Source organism: Centropristis striata, chromosome 19 (genome assembly GCF_030273125.1).
Source record: "Centropristis striata isolate RG_2023a ecotype Rhode Island chromosome 19, C.striata_1.0, whole genome shotgun sequence".
Taxonomy (NCBI): Eukaryota; Metazoa; Chordata; class Actinopteri; order Perciformes; family Serranidae; genus Centropristis; species Centropristis striata.
Window position 1 is genome coordinate 30,288,422 of NC_081535.1, and position 20,595 is coordinate 30,309,016.

At 39.2% G+C, this 20,595-nt stretch overlaps 2 protein-coding genes across 3 annotated transcripts in view; one reads left to right on the forward strand and one right to left on the reverse strand.

Moving 5' to 3' along the window:
* Positions 1-6,062, forward strand: part of hapln1b (hyaluronan and proteoglycan link protein 1b) — a 37,625-nt gene extending 31,563 nt beyond the window's left edge. For both annotated transcript variants that reach the window (XM_059358544.1, XM_059358545.1), the window contains exon 6: positions 936-6,062. In XM_059358544.1, coding sequence (XP_059214527.1) covers positions 936-1,225 — 290 coding nt within the window. In that variant the 3' untranslated portion in view covers positions 1,226-6,062. The remainder of the gene's footprint in view (positions 1-935) is intronic.
* A 6,833-nt stretch (positions 6,063-12,895) lies between these two features.
* Positions 12,896-20,595, reverse strand: part of LOC131992195 (versican core protein-like) — a 44,494-nt gene continuing 36,794 nt past the window's right edge. Inside the window, exons 13-16 of the mRNA XM_059357681.1 lie at positions 18,617-18,699; positions 15,756-15,900; positions 13,215-13,397; positions 12,896-13,125 (exon numbers count right to left, since the gene is read on the reverse strand). Coding sequence (XP_059213664.1) covers positions 12,896-13,125; positions 13,215-13,397; positions 15,756-15,900; positions 18,617-18,699 — 641 coding nt within the window. The remainder of the gene's footprint in view (positions 13,126-13,214; positions 13,398-15,755; positions 15,901-18,616; positions 18,700-20,595) is intronic.

The following is a 20,595-nucleotide window of genomic DNA, read 5'->3' on the forward strand; positions in this document are numbered from 1 at the left end:
AACAAGATACAAAATGACCAAAAGCTTTAGTTATAATTTGACTATTTGACTTGAACTACTGGAAATGGACTTTTCCATCATATTCTAATGTATTGTATTATGTGATTACCTACATACAGTGTTTAACAAATGTGTTAGAGCACCAGTTCGTGCCACAGTGTCCTAAATTAACAGCATTAGTAATTAGCAAAATTATTTTTTATGTTTTTGAAATGGTTAATACAGCAGCATGTAGAAGCTCTTTAACAAAATGAACAAAAAAGACACAAAACAAACCAAAAAGTGACAAAAAAAAGACACAAAATGACCAACAGAGATGTAAAATGAGCAAAGAAAGGTCATAAAAGACATAAAACTACCCCATAAAAGCCATACAACGACCAAAAAGTGACATAAAATGAACAAAGAAGATACAAAACGACCAAAAGTTTTAGTTATAATTTGACTATTTGACTTGAACTACTGGAAATGGACTTTCCATCATATTCTGATGTATTGTATTATGTGATTACCTACATACAGTGTTTAACAAATGTGTTAGAGCACCAGTTCGTGTCCTAAATTAACAGCATTAGTAATTAGCAAAATTATTTTTTATGTTTCTGTAATGGTTAATACAGCAGCATGTAGAAGCTCTTTAACAAAATGTACAAAAAAGACACAAAACAAACCAAAAAGACACAAAATGACCCCACAGAGATGTAAAATGAGCAAAGAAAGGTCATAAAATAAACAAAAAAGACATAAAACTACCCCATAAAAGCCATACAACGACCAAAAAGTGACATAAAATGAACAAACAAGATACAAAATGACCAAAAGCTTTAGTTATAATTTGACTATTTGACTTGAACTACTGGAAATGGATTCTTCCATGATATTCTAATGTATGCAGCTGTAAACTTGCCTTCCCTTTGCTCCTCTCGTCCTCTCAGGTCGGTTCTACTACCTGATCCACCCCTCCAAGTTGACCTACGACGAGGCGGTCCATGCGTGTCAAAAAGACGGCGCTCAGATTGCCAAGGTGGGCCAGATGTACGCCGCCTGGAAGCTGCTGGGCTACGACCGCTGCGACTCCGGCTGGTTGGCCGACGGCAGCGTCCGTTACCCGATCTCCCGCCCCCGCCGGCGCTGCAGCCCCACGGAGGCTGCCGTCCGCTTCAGCGGCTTCCCCGACAAAAAGCACAAGCTGTACGGAGTGTACTGCTTCAAGGGCCACAACTGAGACACACACACACACACACACACACACACACACACACACACACATCAGCATGCACACACACATTCACACACTGGTGGGAAAAGAGACACATTCAAACTGTGATGCTTTATTTCATGGAAACCTTAAGACATTACTGTCAGTCGATACTCTCTGAGGGATAGTTTACACATATTTAAGGTTCTTATTATTTAATCAATGCCTTTGAAACGGGGGTGGGCGGGTTGTTGGAGGATATCACAGCCATACTGTCATCCAACGGACATATCATAGAAAAGGGGAACGACTCGTCTGAACAGTCCCACAGCTCGGGGTTTGGACGGATACTTTGGGCACTTATCTTGTTTGTTCACCACCTGGAACAACAACAAACGCCACGAAACACAAGCGGAAAGAGAAAAATGAAATCCTGTGTGGTCAGGTAGGAATACAAGCCTCGCACAAGTCCACCGATCTTTGCTGTCCGTACTCAACAAGGTGCTACGAGCGGTACTTTGTACGTCATCTTACCGTCCAGTATTTTATGTTTTTATACGAATGTGTTGGACCAAACATCGTCACCAAAATGAATAACAGAAAAAAATCCAACATTGTTTATGTTTTCTAAGTATGTAGAATGTTATTATCTAGAAATGTACTTCTGTTTATGACTATTTTTTGATATACTGTAGAAATATTTACATTATTATTCTTTGTCTTATTGGCCAAACTATCCGAGTCTCTTTGGTTTACATTAACATAACAACAGTGGAATAAAAACAACAACAAAACAAACAACAATCCACAATTTAAAGAGAAAAAAAAAGATGATTTTTTTGCACTGAACATGTAGAAGACGCCTAAATGAGGAGACGATAGTGGTGCAGCAGTATAAAATGCCTGGCATGAGTAGAAACCGTGCTGCAGAGTCACTCTGTGTGGCTCTTATCTCTCTGTTTGGCTTCATCTTTAGACTTCAGAGCATGACTTCGCTTCTACAAGCACAAAGCAGCTGTCAGTGTCAGCCTACACTCTATCTTATCTATCTAGCGCCTTGATAAACTGCTATTTTTGATACAAATACTGTAGTTTCTTATAGTGAACGAGCAGAGCCGGCCAGCACCATGTGTGACCTCAGACTGTCGTTGTATAACTCCACTAATCTGTCTCGTATTATTATCCCAAGCAAATGTTATTTTTAGCCTGTTATCCAGCAGTGGGTTGAAAATTTAGGGTATTTTTGTGATTCCACGTGTGCCACAAACTGTATAAACAAAGTGGACATAGCCAATATGATTTTGTGGAGTGTTTTGAAGCCTCATATTTGGCATTTTAGGCGGTGAGGTCTTGGTTTTTTGGAGCCGAAAGTGACCAAATTTGGCGTGAAGGGTTAGCTTGGGAGGAGTAGCTAAGTTAAACACTAAGTTACAACTCTTTTTATGATAATTTGGGTGTTAATTTTTTGACGATACCTTAGAGTGTCTTCTAGTACAACCAATGCTAAGTAAGACACTTTTAGGTGACAAAAATGTTCACATCTGAAAAACTGAAAAAATAAACCACTCTCAAGCAAGTTCACAGCGATCTAAATATACACAGTGCAAAATATATGCAGATCAGATTTTTGTGGTAGTGATTTCTCAATCACGAGGTAGCCACGCCCTAAATTTTCCCGTTTTATCATCTATTTGACTCTAACTGGGACCATAATTTATGAAACAAACATCATGCTGTGTTGAAGAAGACTTGAAACTATCAACTGAGACCATAAACTCATCATGACAATTTTTACTGAGGTCACAAATTCAGTCAAAAGTAGAGTCGTTTTCTCATAGATTTTTTGCTACAATCTGACTTCTTTTTCTTTTGCTGCCAGTGGAGTCGCCCCCTGCTGGACATTAGAACTAATGCAGCTTTAAGGGAACATTTCATTGGCTTTGTTTTTAAACCTGGAGGCTACTGCCACTTCATTTATACCATCTGTGGCGGGCAGTTAGGGTCAGAAACTACTGTGGTCAGAAATCAAATCAGAACAGATATTTCTAATAGATTTCATTCCAATCTGACTTATTTTTGCAGCCAGTGGAGTCGCCCCCTTCTGGACATTAGAAAGAATGCAGGAACTTCCACTTTGTCTTCACATTTTTTGCCTCTGAGATTTCAACTTGCTGCGACCTTAGCGGCATGTTCAGACAGTAAATTAAATTAGTTTTCATCTTGCATAATTGGAACAAGTTTAACCACCAGACCATTTGTGTTTATTTACCCGAAAACAACCAAATGTACCAACTTTACGTTTATTCCCCAGAAACTCTGGTTCTTTCTGCAGTTCTTTGTACATTCATGAATTTAAAAAGTGTTGCAAAACTTTTTAGTTTGCATGAATTTACACCACCTCTAAGTTCAACAGACTTAAGTAAAAAAGCATGACCAAAATGAGACAAAAGGCACAGTAATACATCCACAAAATTAACGTTGGCGGGCATTTTCCTCCCATTTATCTTCATTCTAAGCAAGCGAAAGCCAAACTAAAACATTATACAGATATATGGTGATGGTCCCATCCAACTAAAAATAATGAAATGACAATGTGATTAAAACTTGTCCAAAGACTGAACTAAACCAGGTGCTAAAGTCAAGATGCAACCCATTTCTGGATGACACAAAAACCCAACAATAGGTTTTCCCCCGTGAGTTTTTTGTAGGAAACACTTTGTAACTGAGCCCCGGAGTAACGTTGGGCTGTCTGAGGTCACAGCTGGGACCGAGCCCGGCCCTGATGAGCACGGTGCTCCTGGCAGTGACTGGCTCTCTGATTGCTATCGGAGCTCTGCAGAGACTCTGAACCGGGCGACCCAGCGGGCCCGCAGCCAGCCTGCTGAACCTGACAGAAATACAATACATCCAAAACACCGATAATCCCCGCATGGAGCCACTGAGGGCTTCTTCCATGTAAGGGTATCACAGAGTAAACGGAGCACATTGATCAAGTATAAGCTCACTGTACGTGGTCCCAGCTGGCCCCTGAACCTGGTTGAGGTCATGCACAGGGGCCTGCTGCAGAGCTCGCTTAACTTGGCTCCACGTTTGACAAGCCACTGAACAATCAGCGACACTTATCTCTGCAGAACTGCTGTACATTAAAATAGCTCTCTGTAATGATTGGACACGGTGGAGACATAAAAAAAAAGGTGATTTTACAGAAGGACAGCTGTGAAGTTAAATGCTCACTGAAAAGTCTTCTGCAGGATTGCAAAACTAAAAAGATTTATTCCTTTTAACTTGTGTTGTTTTAACAGTTTGCAAAAGAAAAAATGTTATGTGTCAGTTTGACATTTTGGGAGCGCAAAGTCACGGAAAGAAGCTCGTAACTCCTCGAAAAACCTCCTCTACGTTCCGAGGGTTCTATGTTCTCCTGATATAAACCAACATTTCAACAGATTGATAAGGGCTATCTTCGCAGTTTAAATTACAACAGAACCAAGGGAGATAGACGTTTCTGATGCAGTTAGAAAGGTAAAAAATCTGTGCAGCCACTCAGGAGATATCACGAGTCTAGGCTGTGAGCTGTTGGGTGTACTGACCCAGAAAAACAAACAGTGCTGAGAACATAAAACCCCCTGAAATGTGTCATTTTCAGTGGATATTGAGCTGAGAAACACACAACCCTGAACTCGTTCAAAACCAAAACTTTGTTTCCGGATTAATGAAACAATACCTGTGAGACTTTGCAGTTTGAGGCCATATTCGTATCTTTCTGACCCTGTTTACACTTTTTGTTGTTTTGTAATGTGTCTTTTTGTTAAAACTTTGGGCTAGCTGTTTCCCTTCTGCTTCCAGTCTTTATGCTAAGCTAAGCTAACAACACCTGCTGGCTCAAGCTTCATGTAATATTTAGGGTAAAGCAATGTGTCTTCTTAAAACAGTTTGTAGGATATTTTATGAAGTTTGACTGTTCGATGTGAAACGTGGTTAACTGCATCATGCATTATCTTTGGGTTAAAAATAATTACGTCAGTAGGTCACAATGTAGGTTGAACGTTTCATATGATTTCCTATGAAAAGTAATGAACCGGAATTTGTTGGTATCCCATGAAATTCTGTGGGAGGTGGATAGGTTTAACCTCATTTTGTCGTTTTTGTGTTACATTGTTGGAAATTATGTCAGGAAATAGAGTTTTTATAAGCTTAAACTTAAACACACAAAACAAAACACAAAAAAGTGTTTGTCACATATCAGCAACGTGTTGAAAACAGCGCTCCTTACATGTAGTTTTCATGCCTAACCTAAAAGAAGTGGTTTTGGTAGCTAAACAAAACCATTTCAAACATTAAAAAGGTGCTTAAAACAGCGCTCATCACGTCACATTTCACAGGATGTCATATGACTTGTGGTGCAAAGTTTTTATAGAAAATCATACAAACCCTTTCATGACAAAACTTTAAACTAAGTGACATAGTTATGTATGTTAGAAGTAAAATACGACAGAACTACATACAGAAATTAACTAACAAGTTTGGTTTCATACTCGAACAAACGTTTCTGCTGGTGCGGACTTTACCGCTCTTTATACTACTTTAACAAACCCTAATATGGGTCGCAATCAGCTGTGCCTCCTGGCTCACGATGTTGTGGGTTATCAACAGATTATGGTGCATAACTTTTCATGGGTATAACTACGAAGAGTGGATGAGAACAGGCTGAGTGTGTTCCCCAAAATGTCAAACTGTTCCTTCAAAGAGTTCTGTTGCCTTTTATTTTGTGTAAAATCTGACCAACTTTGCTCGCCTTGTTAATAACTGCAGCATAGGAGGAAACCTTTAGGGACCCAAAGACAATAAAACAGTACATAAACCACGACTCTGCCTCCGTCTCTTTGCACAGGGCTCATTGAGTCCGCCTATTATCAAAAATATGATAGATCACAACAAGTCATGAGCGATCCCACTGCAGCTCAGCAGAGTCACAGTCAGCAGAGTGGATGTCAGGGCTGTAATAGACTCTGGAGAGTGCCAGGTGTATTCCTGGGTAATGCAGTAATGTTTCCACAGGGAGGGGCTGCCCAGCACTCCTGCACACACTCAATGTTTTCCTCGCAGGAACACCGAGGCCATTCATGGTGCTGCTTTCAGTCCAAATACAGCAGAAGCACGGGACTGTTTGAGCTGTTTGAGTGACGGCATGCTGCTGACGTGGTGGTGATTCATGTTCACACGCTGGTTTCTAAGAGGCTGTTTGTCTCAGAGGTAGGACAACACAGGTGTCAGCATCACTAAAAATACACATTTGTACAGTTTCCTACAATCATAGAAAGGTAAAAATCTTGACAGAAGCTCAAACTCTTTCATGCGGCGCCATCTGCTGACAACAAGCCACAGCAACAAGGATGATCTGTTGATACTAGTGCAGTGCCCGTAGGAAGTATGTATTCGTTAGCATGCTAATCGTGAGATAGCACATTACGCAGTATGCTGCACCAAAAGTACATTAACATAAACCCAGTTAGCAGATATACTATATTGCATGTAAGTATCTCATATCAAATGATTATGGGAATTACGCTAAGCAACATGAACGTCATCCCTGAATTACATAGTAATGCAACATAAGAAGTGAATAAAGCTAAATCTCTGCTTAGCATGCTAATCGTGAATAACAGAATTTTGCACATTACATGCAGACCACTACAAGCTCTGCAACTCCATAAAACATTTACTTTTCATAGAGTATGCACACCATCCAGCACATACACATTGAACATTGATATTTGCTGGAAACTATTTGAATATTATTGGAAAATCGAACCTTGTAGCGCACTTTATAACTCCTAAAGATAGTTAGGCAAAACAGACTTACAGATGAGATGAGTCAGGCGTGGAAAACCAGAGTTAAATGTGTTACTGACCAGGTGTAGGCCTATCACACAATGGGGTGGAGCTCCCCTAAAAGGCATCCGATCAGAAACAGTGCAATGCTGCAACACGTCCTACGTAAATAATGATATTTTGAAAACTGAATTCAAAAATCTTCAAAACCGAGGATGCACAGCTTCATGCCATGCACAAGCTACATATGAAATCTGAGGTCAGTCTGACTAACGGTCAGCAAGATATCCACACACACACACACACACACACACACACACACACACACAGACTCTTCTTGTTTTTATAGATAGATATACTTGTCTTACTGTCACTAATTCTTAATAAAAAGCTGCATTTAAGTATTGTGTGCATATCACAGCTTAGTATATCCTTCCTCTGTACCACAGAGCTCCAATGTTGTTAAAAACCCATCAGTGAGTCACCATGTTGCAACACGAACACACACTGTAGATTATGCAGACTCTACAGCACCAAATGTGGATTAATCCGCTGCTGAAAATAGTCCCCATCAAATGCACTTTCCCTCCTGTTTAAGGAGTCACTGAACACCACCTGAGCATACTGTTTTACTGACCTCCAGTCATTAAACGTCTCACGTTGCTGCAGAGACGTGCAGGTGAAGTCCAGGACTCTGTGAGTGGACTTTAGCGCGCTTTATACTACTTTAACAAACCCTAATAGGGGTCGCAATCAGCAGTGCCTCCTGGCTCATCATTTCGTGGGTTATCAACAAATTATTGCGCATAACTTTTCGTGGATAAAACTACAGACAGTGAATGAGAACAGTTTCCTACAATAATAGAAAGGTTAAAATCTAAACAGAAGCTCAAACTCTTTCAGAATTATTTCAGCGCCATCTGCTGACAAACATGCTGACTTGCTATGTACAAGTACATCTCAAAAAATTAGAATATTGTGAAAAAGTTCAATACTTTTTGTCAATTATTTCAGAAAGTCAAACTCATTTATGATATAGATTCATTGCACATAGTGAAATATTTCAAGCCTGTTTTTCTTGTAATTTTGATGATTATGGCTTACAGATCATGAAAACACAAAATTCAGTATCTCAGAAAATTAGAATATTACATAAATTTAAAAAAGGATATTTTAAACACAAATGCCATGCTTCTGAAAAGTATCTTCATTTCTATACACTCAGTACTTGGTTGGGCTCCTTTTGCATGAATTACTGCATTAATACGGCGTGACATGGAGGAGATCAGCCTACAGCACCATGTTGCTTTTATAGGAGCCTTCAGGTCATCTGGTGTCTCTCACCTTCCTCTTGACAACAGCCCATAGACTCCTATGGGGTTGAGGTCAGTCCAGTTTGCTGGCCAGTCCAGCCCAGTAACACCATGGTCATTGAAGCAGCTTTTGGTACCTTTACCAGTGTGGGCAGGTGCCAAGTCCTGCTGGAAAATGAAACCATCATCTCCAAAGAGCTTGTGGAAGCATGAAGACTCTAAAATGTCCTGCTAGATGGCTGCTATGTTGACTGTGGACTTCAGAAAACACAGTGGACCAACACCAGCAGAGGACATGAGCCCAAACCACCACTGACCCAGGACCAGCACATTACACTTCTGATCAATATTATAATTTTCTGAGACACTGAGTTTTGGGTTTTCATTATCTCTAAGCCAGAATCATCAAAATTACAGAAGGAACACAGGCTTGAAATATTTTTGCTCTATGTGTTATAAATCTTTATAATATACGAGATTCACTTTCAGAAATGGACAAAAAATGTTGAACTTTTTCATGATATTCAAATTTTTTTAGATGTACCTGTACTACAGCTTATCCTTCCTCTGTGCTCCTTGTTGTTAAAAACCCATCAGTGAGTCACCCTGTTGCAGCATGAACACACTGTAGCTCATGCAGACTCTAGAGCACCAAATGTGGATTAATCTGCTGCTGAAAATAGTCCCCAACAAATGCACCTTTTCCTGCTGTTTAAGGAGTCACTGAACACCACCTGAGCATATTGTTTTACTGACCTCCAGTGGTTGAACGTCTCACGTTGATGCAGAGACGTGCAGCTGAAGTCTGTCTTCTTTTTCATTAAAACCTAAAGACTTTACATGATCATTTTTCTCTTTCTCTGTTTATGAGACCACAAATGAGACAAGAATTAGACTATGAACACATCACACGGACCCTCTGTCTCACTCTCGAACGGAGGAGACTAAATCGCCAGTTAGGAGCTTTATAGCAGCAGGAGTTTTGCTGACTGAATTTAAGTAGCAAATACAGCAGCAAACGTCCCTGTCCCGCCTCACAAGCACTTAATTTAAGTCATTATTTGCTGAGTTTGTTTTTGCACTTTGTAACATTTTACTTTTTTCAAGTATTAACTAACTTTTTTGTGTGATATTTCAAGACTTTTCTGAAATTACAACACTTCCACTGAGGTTCTTTTGTGCATAACTTGAAAATGCAAATGAAACAGGTGGAGGAAACTGATAGAATGATGATATAAAACAGCCAGTAAAACAAGTATTTTTAAAGAGAAAGAGAGAGAGAGAGAAAGAAAGAGAGAGAGAGAGAAAGAAAGAGAGAGAGGGAGTGAAAGAGAGAGTGAAAGAGAGAAAGAAAGAAAGAAAGAAAGAGGGGGAGAGAGAGAGAGAGCGAGAGAAAAAAGAGAGAAATTAAGAGAAAGAAAGATATAAATCTGAATAACAAATCTGAAGCTTTTCAAAACTTTAAAACACTGCTACCATGATCGGTCCTTCTGCAGAAATTAATAAATCTGAATAACAAATCTGAAGCTGATCGTTGCTACAGGAGGAGAGATTATCTGTAGACATGCACACGGACCACCAAGACCCTGATCTCCTGCAGATAATAAACAGATATAACACAAAAAGTAGACAAACACAGGTTGCGTTATGATATTTCCTATTATTGCACACACAGCTGACAAATGACTGAAACCAGGATGATGATGGACATTTTTACAGTAACTCAAATGGAGAAAAAAACACAATGATTACATAAAAATAAGCTCTTGTGCCACAGAAACAGTGAACCCCAAACACATGGAGGAGAAACATTTAAAAAATGCATATACACTGACAAACATAGTATAAAAAAATGTATGAAAACATGAAGAGGAGACGGTCAAATGCACATAAAAAAAAAATCTTGTTGCACATTTTTCACATTCCCTTATTGGTCAGATTAAAAACACAGATTCCAGATCTGCAGCAGGAAGCAACACGTAGAGTTTCTCTGGCTCAAAACCCAAATTAATGTCGTAGAAAATTAAAATCCGGAGCGTTTTGGTGAGTTTTCGAGTCACAGCACGTTAAAAAAGCACCTGCAGCTTTACTACGTGATCAGATCTGTAAACAGCAAGGAAACATTCAGTGACCTTTATTTCATATCACAGTCCATTCATAGTTTAAAAGTATACAATAAGTTAAATTCATATGGCTTCATATAGTATCTATATTATATCTCCTATGATTAATAGCACACACACATTCATGATAATCTCTCCAGCTCCGTGTGCCGCCGCTCTGGAAATCTCCCTGCTCCCTTTTTATTTAGATGATTAAAAAAAAACTTTTCTCAGCTAAAATATTTTGTACAAAAATCTACACGTGGAAATCTGCCAGTAAAAAATGGGTCATAACGAGCAGCAACGAACCGAAACAAATGGACAAATATTGGAAAAATGATGATTCCATGATAATAATTTAAAGTGATGAATTCATGAGTTTATTAATAACATCGAACTTCTCCAAACTGAAGGGCTAGCACTTAGAAAAATAAAGATATTTTAATGTTCTGGTGGTGAGACTAAAGCTGCACCACCAAGTTTGTATGTTCCCAAAGTTAAAGGTAACCTGTGGAGTTTATGGCCACTAGGGGCACTATGGAGCAAAGTTTTATGGAAACATGTACGAACAAACTAAAACTCCACAGAGCACCTTTAAAATCATGTTCAGATCCTCTAAAAGGTTGTGAACTTCAGTCTAGTCCACATGTAAACAGGGCATTTTTCTTTTTCTGTGCGTTTTGGTCTTCTGTCCACACAAACAGTATTTTAGGTCACTAAAAACTGATCTTTTGTTAAGTCGTTCCAGGGCGAAAATGTTCAAAAACTCTACTTTTTGTGAAAAACTGGACGTGGCCAAAACAATGCTTTTTCTAATCAAAGCCCCGAAGAGTGGCATGCGTTAATGGCGATTTGCGTGGTGGTGAAATGGTGGAATTACAATTTCTGGGTGCGTGACGTGATGCTGTTGGGCCTAAAAAGATATTTTTCCTACAGACTTCCATCAGTAAAGAAACATTTGTTCATCGGTGGATTCTTTTCTCGGACTGGTTTCATAGTCAGAATTTGATGCTTTCGGTTGGATAATATTTGGAAAGTCTAGAAGATTAAATTGTTTTATTCACAATTAAGTTAGTGGAGTGCTGAACTCTTTAGTTCACTGCTCCACGGGTAATATGCACAGGAATCCAAGTTTTTTGGGCTTCCTGCACTGCTGAGCAACTTTCATAGAAATGAACAGAGCCCCGCCTCTTTATACAGCTCTGGTTCTGACCTGCTAACTTGACTTTTATTACTACAAAACTGCACTCAGACCCTCTTCCCTTTGGACAGAGAATTTTAGAAATAGTTTGTGTGGACAGTATTTTCCTTTTATAGTGAACATCAGAGGGACAAGCCTGTTTTTAAAAACACCTGTGTACATGTGGACTGGACCGTAGAGAAAGGCAACACAGGTCTCATTTTCACTGTATGGTACAAGAACAGCTCGACTCCACTCACTGGGAATCTGTTTTTTTTGGGTTTTCCATTTACAAAAGTTGCTGATAGAAGAAGGTGGAGTTAGAACATGAAACAGGACCTCCTGCACAAACCTGCCGTCTTTAAACAGCCAAGCTTTTGCCAGTAGTGACCACAATTCACGCTACACAAGTGTGGTCAGATTGTTGTCTTATAATGGGGTAATCTTAAAGTTGTTGCGTCTGAGAAGCGATACAAGAAAAGATGCACGAGACACGAGTTCTTTCCTAGCAATGCAAGTTTTTTGTGCGTGCTGATTTGCAGTAAAAAAAAAAAAAAAGGAAGGAGAGAAGAGTTAGGGAGCCACATTCAGTCCTGTTTCAGGTGTCATGACTCCTCCCTCTGACCCTTGTGCAATCTTGGTTTTAGGTCTCTGCTGCTGTTATTTCTGGTCAAAACAATATTTACAGTATTCAGTATTTAACCTGCTAGAAACCTCTTTGACTCTTTGATGTGTTGGTTTTGTCTGGTTTACTAAATATGTGGGATGAGAGCTCAAATTGTGTAGTGTGAACTCTGCATTTTGCAAAAACCATGCTGCAGTCAACTGATGCCGTGCAGGCGTTCTTTAGTTTGGTTGCAAATAAAAGGATGCATGGAGAACTGTGCACCACACTGCCTACATTGATGGAACTATCCGCAGTGGAAAACGGAGCCGAGTGGAGCTGTACTGTACTGTACCATACAGTGGAAACGAAGCTTCAGTCTAAAGCTGAAGACTCTCAGACTGGTGTGTATTCAGAGTAGCACACAGTGAAGCCGTTACTGCTCCAGACTTCCTGTTCAGATTGTTGTGATTTGATAAGATCAGGCTGCTCTCTTTACAAATGAAACTAACTTCTCTCTGGTGTTTCGGTTCAGATCCTGGAGTGTCCCTTGTCCTTTAGAGAGCCATTGATAGACAGTTCAGTGCGTCTCTCTGTCTATCGATGCCTCTGGACTGCCGCCGCCGCCGCCGCCAACCTGCTGCTGCTTTACAAACCCCACCAACCCGTTCAGTGTCTGATCTCCTGCTCCTGGCTGTGTTCCTGCTGCCTCTTCTCCCTCCTGAACGGGTTCCAGAGGCTCTGGAAGAGGCTGTAGCTCTGCTGCTGCTGCTCCTCCTCCTCACGGTGTTTCTGAGGGGTCTTGGTGTGGTGGACGTGGTGGTTATAGTGCCGGTTCTGCTGCTCGTTGTTCTGGTTGTTGCGGCGCCGGAGGGAGATGGACTTGTGGTAGGTGGCGGCTGAGGAGACGGAGGGAAACGAGAGTTAAAAGTGAAAATGTTTCTACTCAAACAGCCTGGTGATTGTGAGCTGGAGCTCCTGGACTTACGGCTCGTGCACGTCACTTTGGGAGTGTCCCATTGGCCGTTGGCGCGGCAGCGGATGGTGGGGGCGTGTCTCTGGATCAAGCCCTGCTTACAGTGATAGCGCAGCAGCGAGTTGATCTCGTAGCGAGGCTTCATCCCCCCAAACATGCGAGCTTCCTTCACCACAGGAGGCTGCCCACACGCGACTACAGACACAACAGAGACAGATCAACCACCATCCTGGACCAGTTCTGTGCTTCTTTAATGTGGGAAAAGGTCTTTTTTTAAGGGGGAGATAACAGGTCAACAGTAGATGTCGCAGAGAAGTGTTCATCATCTGAGAGCTGCAAGCCCAAGATTAATCTGATGCAGCTCAGCACCAAGGTTATTATAGTTAACTAAAACTAACGAAATAACGAAAACTAGAATTGAATTTTTTTTTTCGTCAACTGAAATAAAAATAAAAACTAGAGTTTTTAAAAAACGATAACTAACTGAAACTGTATTTTGTGGTTACAAAACTAACTAAAACTAACTAAAATTACAGTGAAAATGTCCTTAGTTTTCATTTTTGTCAACTTTTTTCATTCATAATTCAGTGTTTCTATTTGAACATGCAACACATGGTAAATATGTTTACTGAGACTGGGATGTCTACACCGAACCAACATTCAAAACACCCAGAACTGTAAGAGTTAATAACCTTATTAGCGCTGAGATGGATAAACCAAAGGAGATAAAGGCAAAATTTATTATGATCTCTTTCAATCTGGCATCCAAAACATAGACCATTACAAAAAAACTAAAACTAACACTAAAACTAATAAAAACTAAACTAAAACTAAGCATTTTCAAAAACTAAAAACTAAACTAAAACTAGAAAACTCACTGTAAAAACTAACTAAAACTAACAACGAAATTAAAACTAAAACTAATGAAAAATCCAAAACTATTATAACCTTGCTCAGCACTGAGAGTCAACATGTTCTGGTCATAATAGGTGTTTTGGTTTGGCGGCTCCTCAAACATGAAAGTTTAAGGGCTTAGAACATTGTGATCGAATTACATTTGGGTTATTTCTATGTCTTATAAGTTATTGCAGTTATATTTGGCTTGATACCATTTGCAACACACATTTGGTGCAAATTTAACCATGTTTGAACCTCTGAAGAATGGATAAAAATGGTCAAAAAAACCACAGTAAGACACCAAGACCTTAAGGAACACCAGCAGAAAGCGGGAATGTCTGTAAAGAGGAGACTCGTAGGTACACAGAGAACCCTTTTTCTTAGGATTAAACTTTCATCAACAGATCTGCCCTACAAAGCAAAAAGGCAGTAACTGCATTTTTGGTCAAAAATTAGTTATTATCATTTTCATGACATTCAAGGCATCCTTTGTTATGTGACAAACATCTTATCTCAAATGTGTGTAGTTTTGGAGAAAAATGGTAGTCGTTTGTACAGTAACTGCAAAAAGCCCTAGTGAAACAAAGCAAGAGTACAGTAACATCCATTACTGTATTCTTGTTATGTTTTACCTAACAAAAAAATAACCGTGTTGCTGCGCAGTGAAGTTACTGTTTCCATGGTGAACACACACAGCTGATTTCGCGGCATCCTCACGAAAAATTATTTTGTTTAATGTTTGTTTTATTTTGGAGAATCTACTGCCTTTTTCCTTGGTATGGTGCCACGTTTTTGGTAAGTAAAACAAAGCAAGAATACAGTAACTGCAAAATAGGGTTAAAATATAAAATTAAATATGAGGATTGATATGTACAAAGAATAAGCTAATATAAAGTAACAAAACAGCCACATGTCCAATAATCTACCTACAACTACTTAGGCTGGATGACAGGATAACTTTAAAGTCATTTTTCTCAGTTCTGCACTCTGCGTAGTTACTGCCTTTTTGCTTTGTAGGGCAGAGATGTTATGGCCATTCAGAGGCAGCTGTAGATACAGGTGTAAAATACAAATGATTTGCATGAGCATTTGCATTTGTATGAGCTAAAAGAAGCTACATTTTATGGCTCCTTAGTTTGAGAGAAACTGAGTTTAATTTGCTTTTTTCTTCTTTTTTACCGATTTCTGTCATTCTAACTGTGTTATTCTGCACAAAGACATGTAAGAGTTATTCCCACTTCTAGCCATGATTGTGCTCATTCCATAGAGCTGCAGGACTTATAGATTTATAGAGATTTTATATGTTGCAGTGAGAATATAAGAACACAGAGAGGGGAAAAATCACCCTGAAACTGCTTGTTGGTGTTCAGAGGGAAATCACAATGGAAGCAGCAGAGGCCCATTCATTCTGACTTTTAGTCCTTAATATGGGTGTAGCTCCCAAAACACTGGATCCTACAATTCCCATAATGCATCAGCGGGGCTGTACGGTAAATCCTCATGCACAGAAATCTTAGATGATGTTTTGTTTTCCTCAGATTTGACAAAAACTCCCAAAATGTTTTGCCTTTTTTACAGTTAATTGATTTTTTACATCAAAAAGAGTGTATTAGTGTGTTTTAGTGTGTGTGTGTGTGTGTGTGTGTGTGTGTGTACCTGTGCCCTTCTTGCAGGTGAAGGTCAGGTGGTAGTTGCAGGGCACGTCGTTCCACTGTCCGCCCTCGTGCCAGATCATCACCACACAGTCCTCTCCGGACTGGAAGAAGCTGTCGGGCTGGTTGGGCCTCCAGTGGTCGTATTGCTGTCAGAACACACATTTCACTCTTTAACTTTCTGCTCACACACCCAATAAACCTTGCTATAAACTCTAAGTTTCTCTTTTACCTAACCCCTGTGAGGATTCCTCCTCACCTTCCTCCTGTTAAAACGAGTCTTGACTGCATTATACTGAGAGATTCTGGATGATTTTCCTGCCAGAATGAATGCTGCTCATGTGTGTAACCACCACTGATCCCCATGAGGAGCTGCAGCTTGTTCAACATGTGGCTGGATGTAATTCACAGACGGAGCAGACAGTGGTGCTGCTGCGACGCCCAACACGTCACACATGAAGAAACCTACAGCGTTCTGCAGCAGGAGAGCAACACATAAGCTGCTTCACTTTGTGTAAAACTGTCAAAAACTGTAGAAAGTAAAGTCACGGAGCGCATTCTGCAGCAGGGCGTGCCTCCTCTCTGAATGATAACACATGACGACAGCTTCAAGCTTCAGGTTTCAGAGCTCACATGCTGCAGCAGCTGAGCGTTCCCTGCAGACGCTCGCTCGCCGTGTGAGAAACGTGTCGTCATGACTCAGTAACTCTGAGGCTCTGCAGCTCTTTCTGCTCTGTTTCAACTGAAGAGTGAAGCTGGCATCAAACCGAACAAAATCCTGCTTTAACTGAGTTATAAAGATGCTCAACTGCCTGATCTTCACCAGAAAAGTGTCTGTTAAATAAGATTCATGAATAGAATATGGATGTCACAGTCATTTTTCATGTTTTGCACCTTGAACATTGTTAAGAAACTTTGTGTGTGCTTCTGTTTGTTTTTATTTCATGTTCTTCTGTTGTTTTTCATCACTGTAAAGCTGTAATAACTGCAGAATCTCATATGGTTTCATATGAGTGGTTTCATATCAGTAGAACTGAATCAAATCGAGTAAATTAACCATATTTATCAATCCTGAATCCACAAGCATAACAATATACGTTTTTGTTATAACTTTATTTTTGTCTTTTTAGGTAATTTTGTGTCTGTTTTAATCACTTTGTGTCTTTTTTTTTTGGTTGTATTGCGTCTTTTTGGTAATTTTGTTTCTTTTTTGGTCATTTTACATCTATTTTTGGTCATTTTGTGTCTTCTTTGGTCATAACTTGCTACTTAAGTAAAAGTTGCAATAATCCAGTTTACAAATCCAAACTGGCCAATAGACATGTGTCTTACATCTTTTCAGCATAGCATAACAATATACTGAGTTTATGTCATAACATAAAACTTTTAACATTATAATGTGAAACATTTCACTTCATAACATGATAACTTGCAAAGTGAAACTTTATAACAGAACATTTTATCACCTTATAAAGTGAAAATTGTTCAGTTATAACACTAAAATGTATTACGTAATCTAATCTAATATCTACATGTGAAATTTCATTGATGTACATGGAGATTTACATGTCTAATTACAATAGGAAAGTAACTCTGATAAGAGAAAGCAGTAAGAACTCTTGGTCGTCACCCAGGTGACGATCTTAAAAGTACATCTGTATATTAACTGTACTGTATTTTATTGTGAAGGACAGAAGTACGGTCCAGGTGTGTTGATAATGATTGTTGATAACGGTGATATTTAATTGGCTTACCCAGAAACATCCAATTTACCCAGAAACAATCAGCAGCCCCCATTGTTTTACAGCGAGGAGATGAAAGGGACCAGTTTGGAAAACAGTTAGCGTACGGCTAATTCACCGGCGTTAGCGTCCTTTTGCCGACTTTGGTAAACCCGAGAATAACGTACGCGGTTAAAACAATATACAGTCTGAAAGATAAGAAGTTAGACTCTAGTTTAACACCACTTAATTAATTGGAAACATAACATTACCATTTATATTAATAGTTAATGTTAAATGTTGATAGAATGTTAGCCAAAAGCTGGCCGATGTGGGATACAGTTACGCTAGAGACTGTACACGCCAATCACAGCAGTTAGCAGCAAAGACTTTTTCAAGAGGGATCTTGTAGAGTTTACTTGTATCGTTCAAGCAAAAATAGAACTTGTTTTTAATTTGCATAACGAAGGAAAACGAAAAGAATAGTTATATATTGATGTTTCTTTCAATGAAACTTTAGTTCAGTCATTGTTTCAGTTTTGTTGGGGTTGGGTTGACAGAAAAAGTTTGAGAACCACTGCATTAGATGCTCCTGATCAACATGGTCTCACAGAAATCCGTGAAATAGCCACGGATTTCGCTTAACTCAAAATCCGTGGAATAGCCACGGAATCGCTCAAATTTCCATGAAACTGACACGGATTTCGCTACAATGCAAGTTAATGACAGTCATATCCCGTGGCTATTGGTTTGTTCCAAGTCACGTGACTTTCAAGGTCCCAGCGGTCAGAACAAAAAACATGGCGGACAGTTCTCTCATTTTTAGTGAAAAATCAATATTTTGACTTAGTTTCTGCATAAAAATGGATTTTGATCACATTTCTAGCGAGAAATATATGTTTTATTTTCTAAATCTTCACTCAGTGAATGTACATAATCACTTTGTATGTTGGAATAGCCACGGGATATGACTGTCATTAACTTGCATTGTAGCAAAATCCGTGTCAGTTTCACGGAAATTTGAGCGATTCCGTGGCTATTCCACGGATTTTGAGTTAAGCGAAATCCGTGGCTATTTCACGGATTTCTGTGAGACCAGGTTGCTCCTGGTTCACCCACAGACTGATATGTTACATTTTCTCACCATTGGTTTTCCATCCGTCCATCTGAAGTCTCTCTCAAACATTTTGTCGTTGAGGCCGAGCCACTGGTAGTCACTGCCCAGACCTGCACACACAACACAACAACTCTTAGTGTGGTAGTTTATTACAGGCAGGTTTCTGTAGAGGAGTGAGGAATGTGACAGAAGAAGATGGAGAGCTGATTTACACGTCTGTTGAACAATGATCAGAGCAGAAGGAGAGGAAACGTTCAGCCCAACAACACGACTCATCTTCATCTCAGCCCCCCAATAAACTGAGAGATGTTTACATGCTGCTGCTTTGAATCTGTTTGAAGGACTCATCGTGGGATTAGAGCAAAGACATGAGTGGCGTCTTTCCAAACACACACTTTCCTTAAAGTGCACTGACCTATAAAACTGCAGCACAGGTCAAACAGGCAGAGCTACTTTAAGGATAAAGATAAAGACATACTGACTGGAAGAGTTCAGTTTAAAAAAAGCACAAAATCTGTTTGTTAACAACCTGGATCGGAGAGTTTTTGCTCAGCATCATGTGAAGTATTGTTTATAAATGAACATAAATACCCTCAACACGTCTTGTATAAGGACCAACTGAACTATCAAACTGTTTCAGCTCCTCTGCAGTAAATACTGTGAGTCAGAGTTAAACAAGGACGCAGCGACAGATGTTTCCACTCCACAGCTCGGGGAGTCATCTTCATCTTCTTCTTCGTTTTCATGTTCATGTTCATGTTCATGTTCTGTTTATTTTATTAGACGCTGTGTAACTGATATAATCTGGCCTCTTTGATGGACTACACTGTAAAAGTGTTTCTGGTGAAGTTGAAGTATTGATAGTTATAGTAAGTGAACAAGTTATAATGTCGAAACAACCGATAGGAACGAAGCCAAAGCTGTGGGTAGACACTTTATACTCATTATTGTAGTTTAGTATGTTAGCATGCTAAGATTTGCAAATGAACAGTAAACATAAAGTGCAGCTGAAGTAAATCTAATAAACAGATATGTGCATTTTGCAGAATCTGCAGGCAGCAGGACGAGCGTTCTGGTTTCTACTTTATAACAGAATATTTTACCATGTTATAAGGTCAAAGTTTCATGTTATGATGATACACTTCTCAGCGTATGAGGTGAAAAGGTTTGTGTTATATCAGAACAATTTTTTACATTATTAGGTGAAAAGTTTCAAGATAAAGCGTCATACATTTTTATTGTGATTACATAAAAACATTTTCACGTTATAAAGTAAAAAGTTCAACGTTAAAACAGTACAATTTCTAGTTATTACATGAAAAGTTTCATGTTATAACAGAACAAATTATTGCGTTAAAATGTATAAAAAGTTTGATATTGTATCAGTTTTACATAATGAAAGTACAATTTTTCACATCTTAACGTAATTTGTTTTATGTTTTTATTTGAAAACAATTTGTCACGGTTTAAAAATAAACATTTGAAGTTATATTATGGTATAATTTCTCACAGTGTAACCTAATAAGTTTCATGTTATAACAGTATAACTATATCATATTCTAATAACGTGAAAAGTCTGTAATTAATAACAAGAAAATATCTTGTGATAACATAAAACTTCTCATCTTATGTTTTCATGTGATACTGATGTGTTTATTTATTTCCTGACCTGGCTGCACTACGCTGCTGTAATATATACGTTTGCCCATAGAGTTGGAATAATTTTGTCTAGCAGGAGAAGCAGTCTGGTTTCTATTTGAAGTTCAAGCAATATTAACCAATCAGGTGTGAGCAGGTGTTGTTGCCTGCAGGTGTGGAGAACAAAAGAGGTGAAATTAATGGTCCGGAATGAAATCTCAGATCATATCGGCTGTCGTCTGATGCCGATTTAGTATTTTATTGCCGTTTTTAAATGCATCTCTGTTCATATGCAGAGGAACAATCTGGCAGCAGTCGTCATCTCTCAACTCAACTTCATCCTTGCCTCTAAATTTGGACCGTAAACA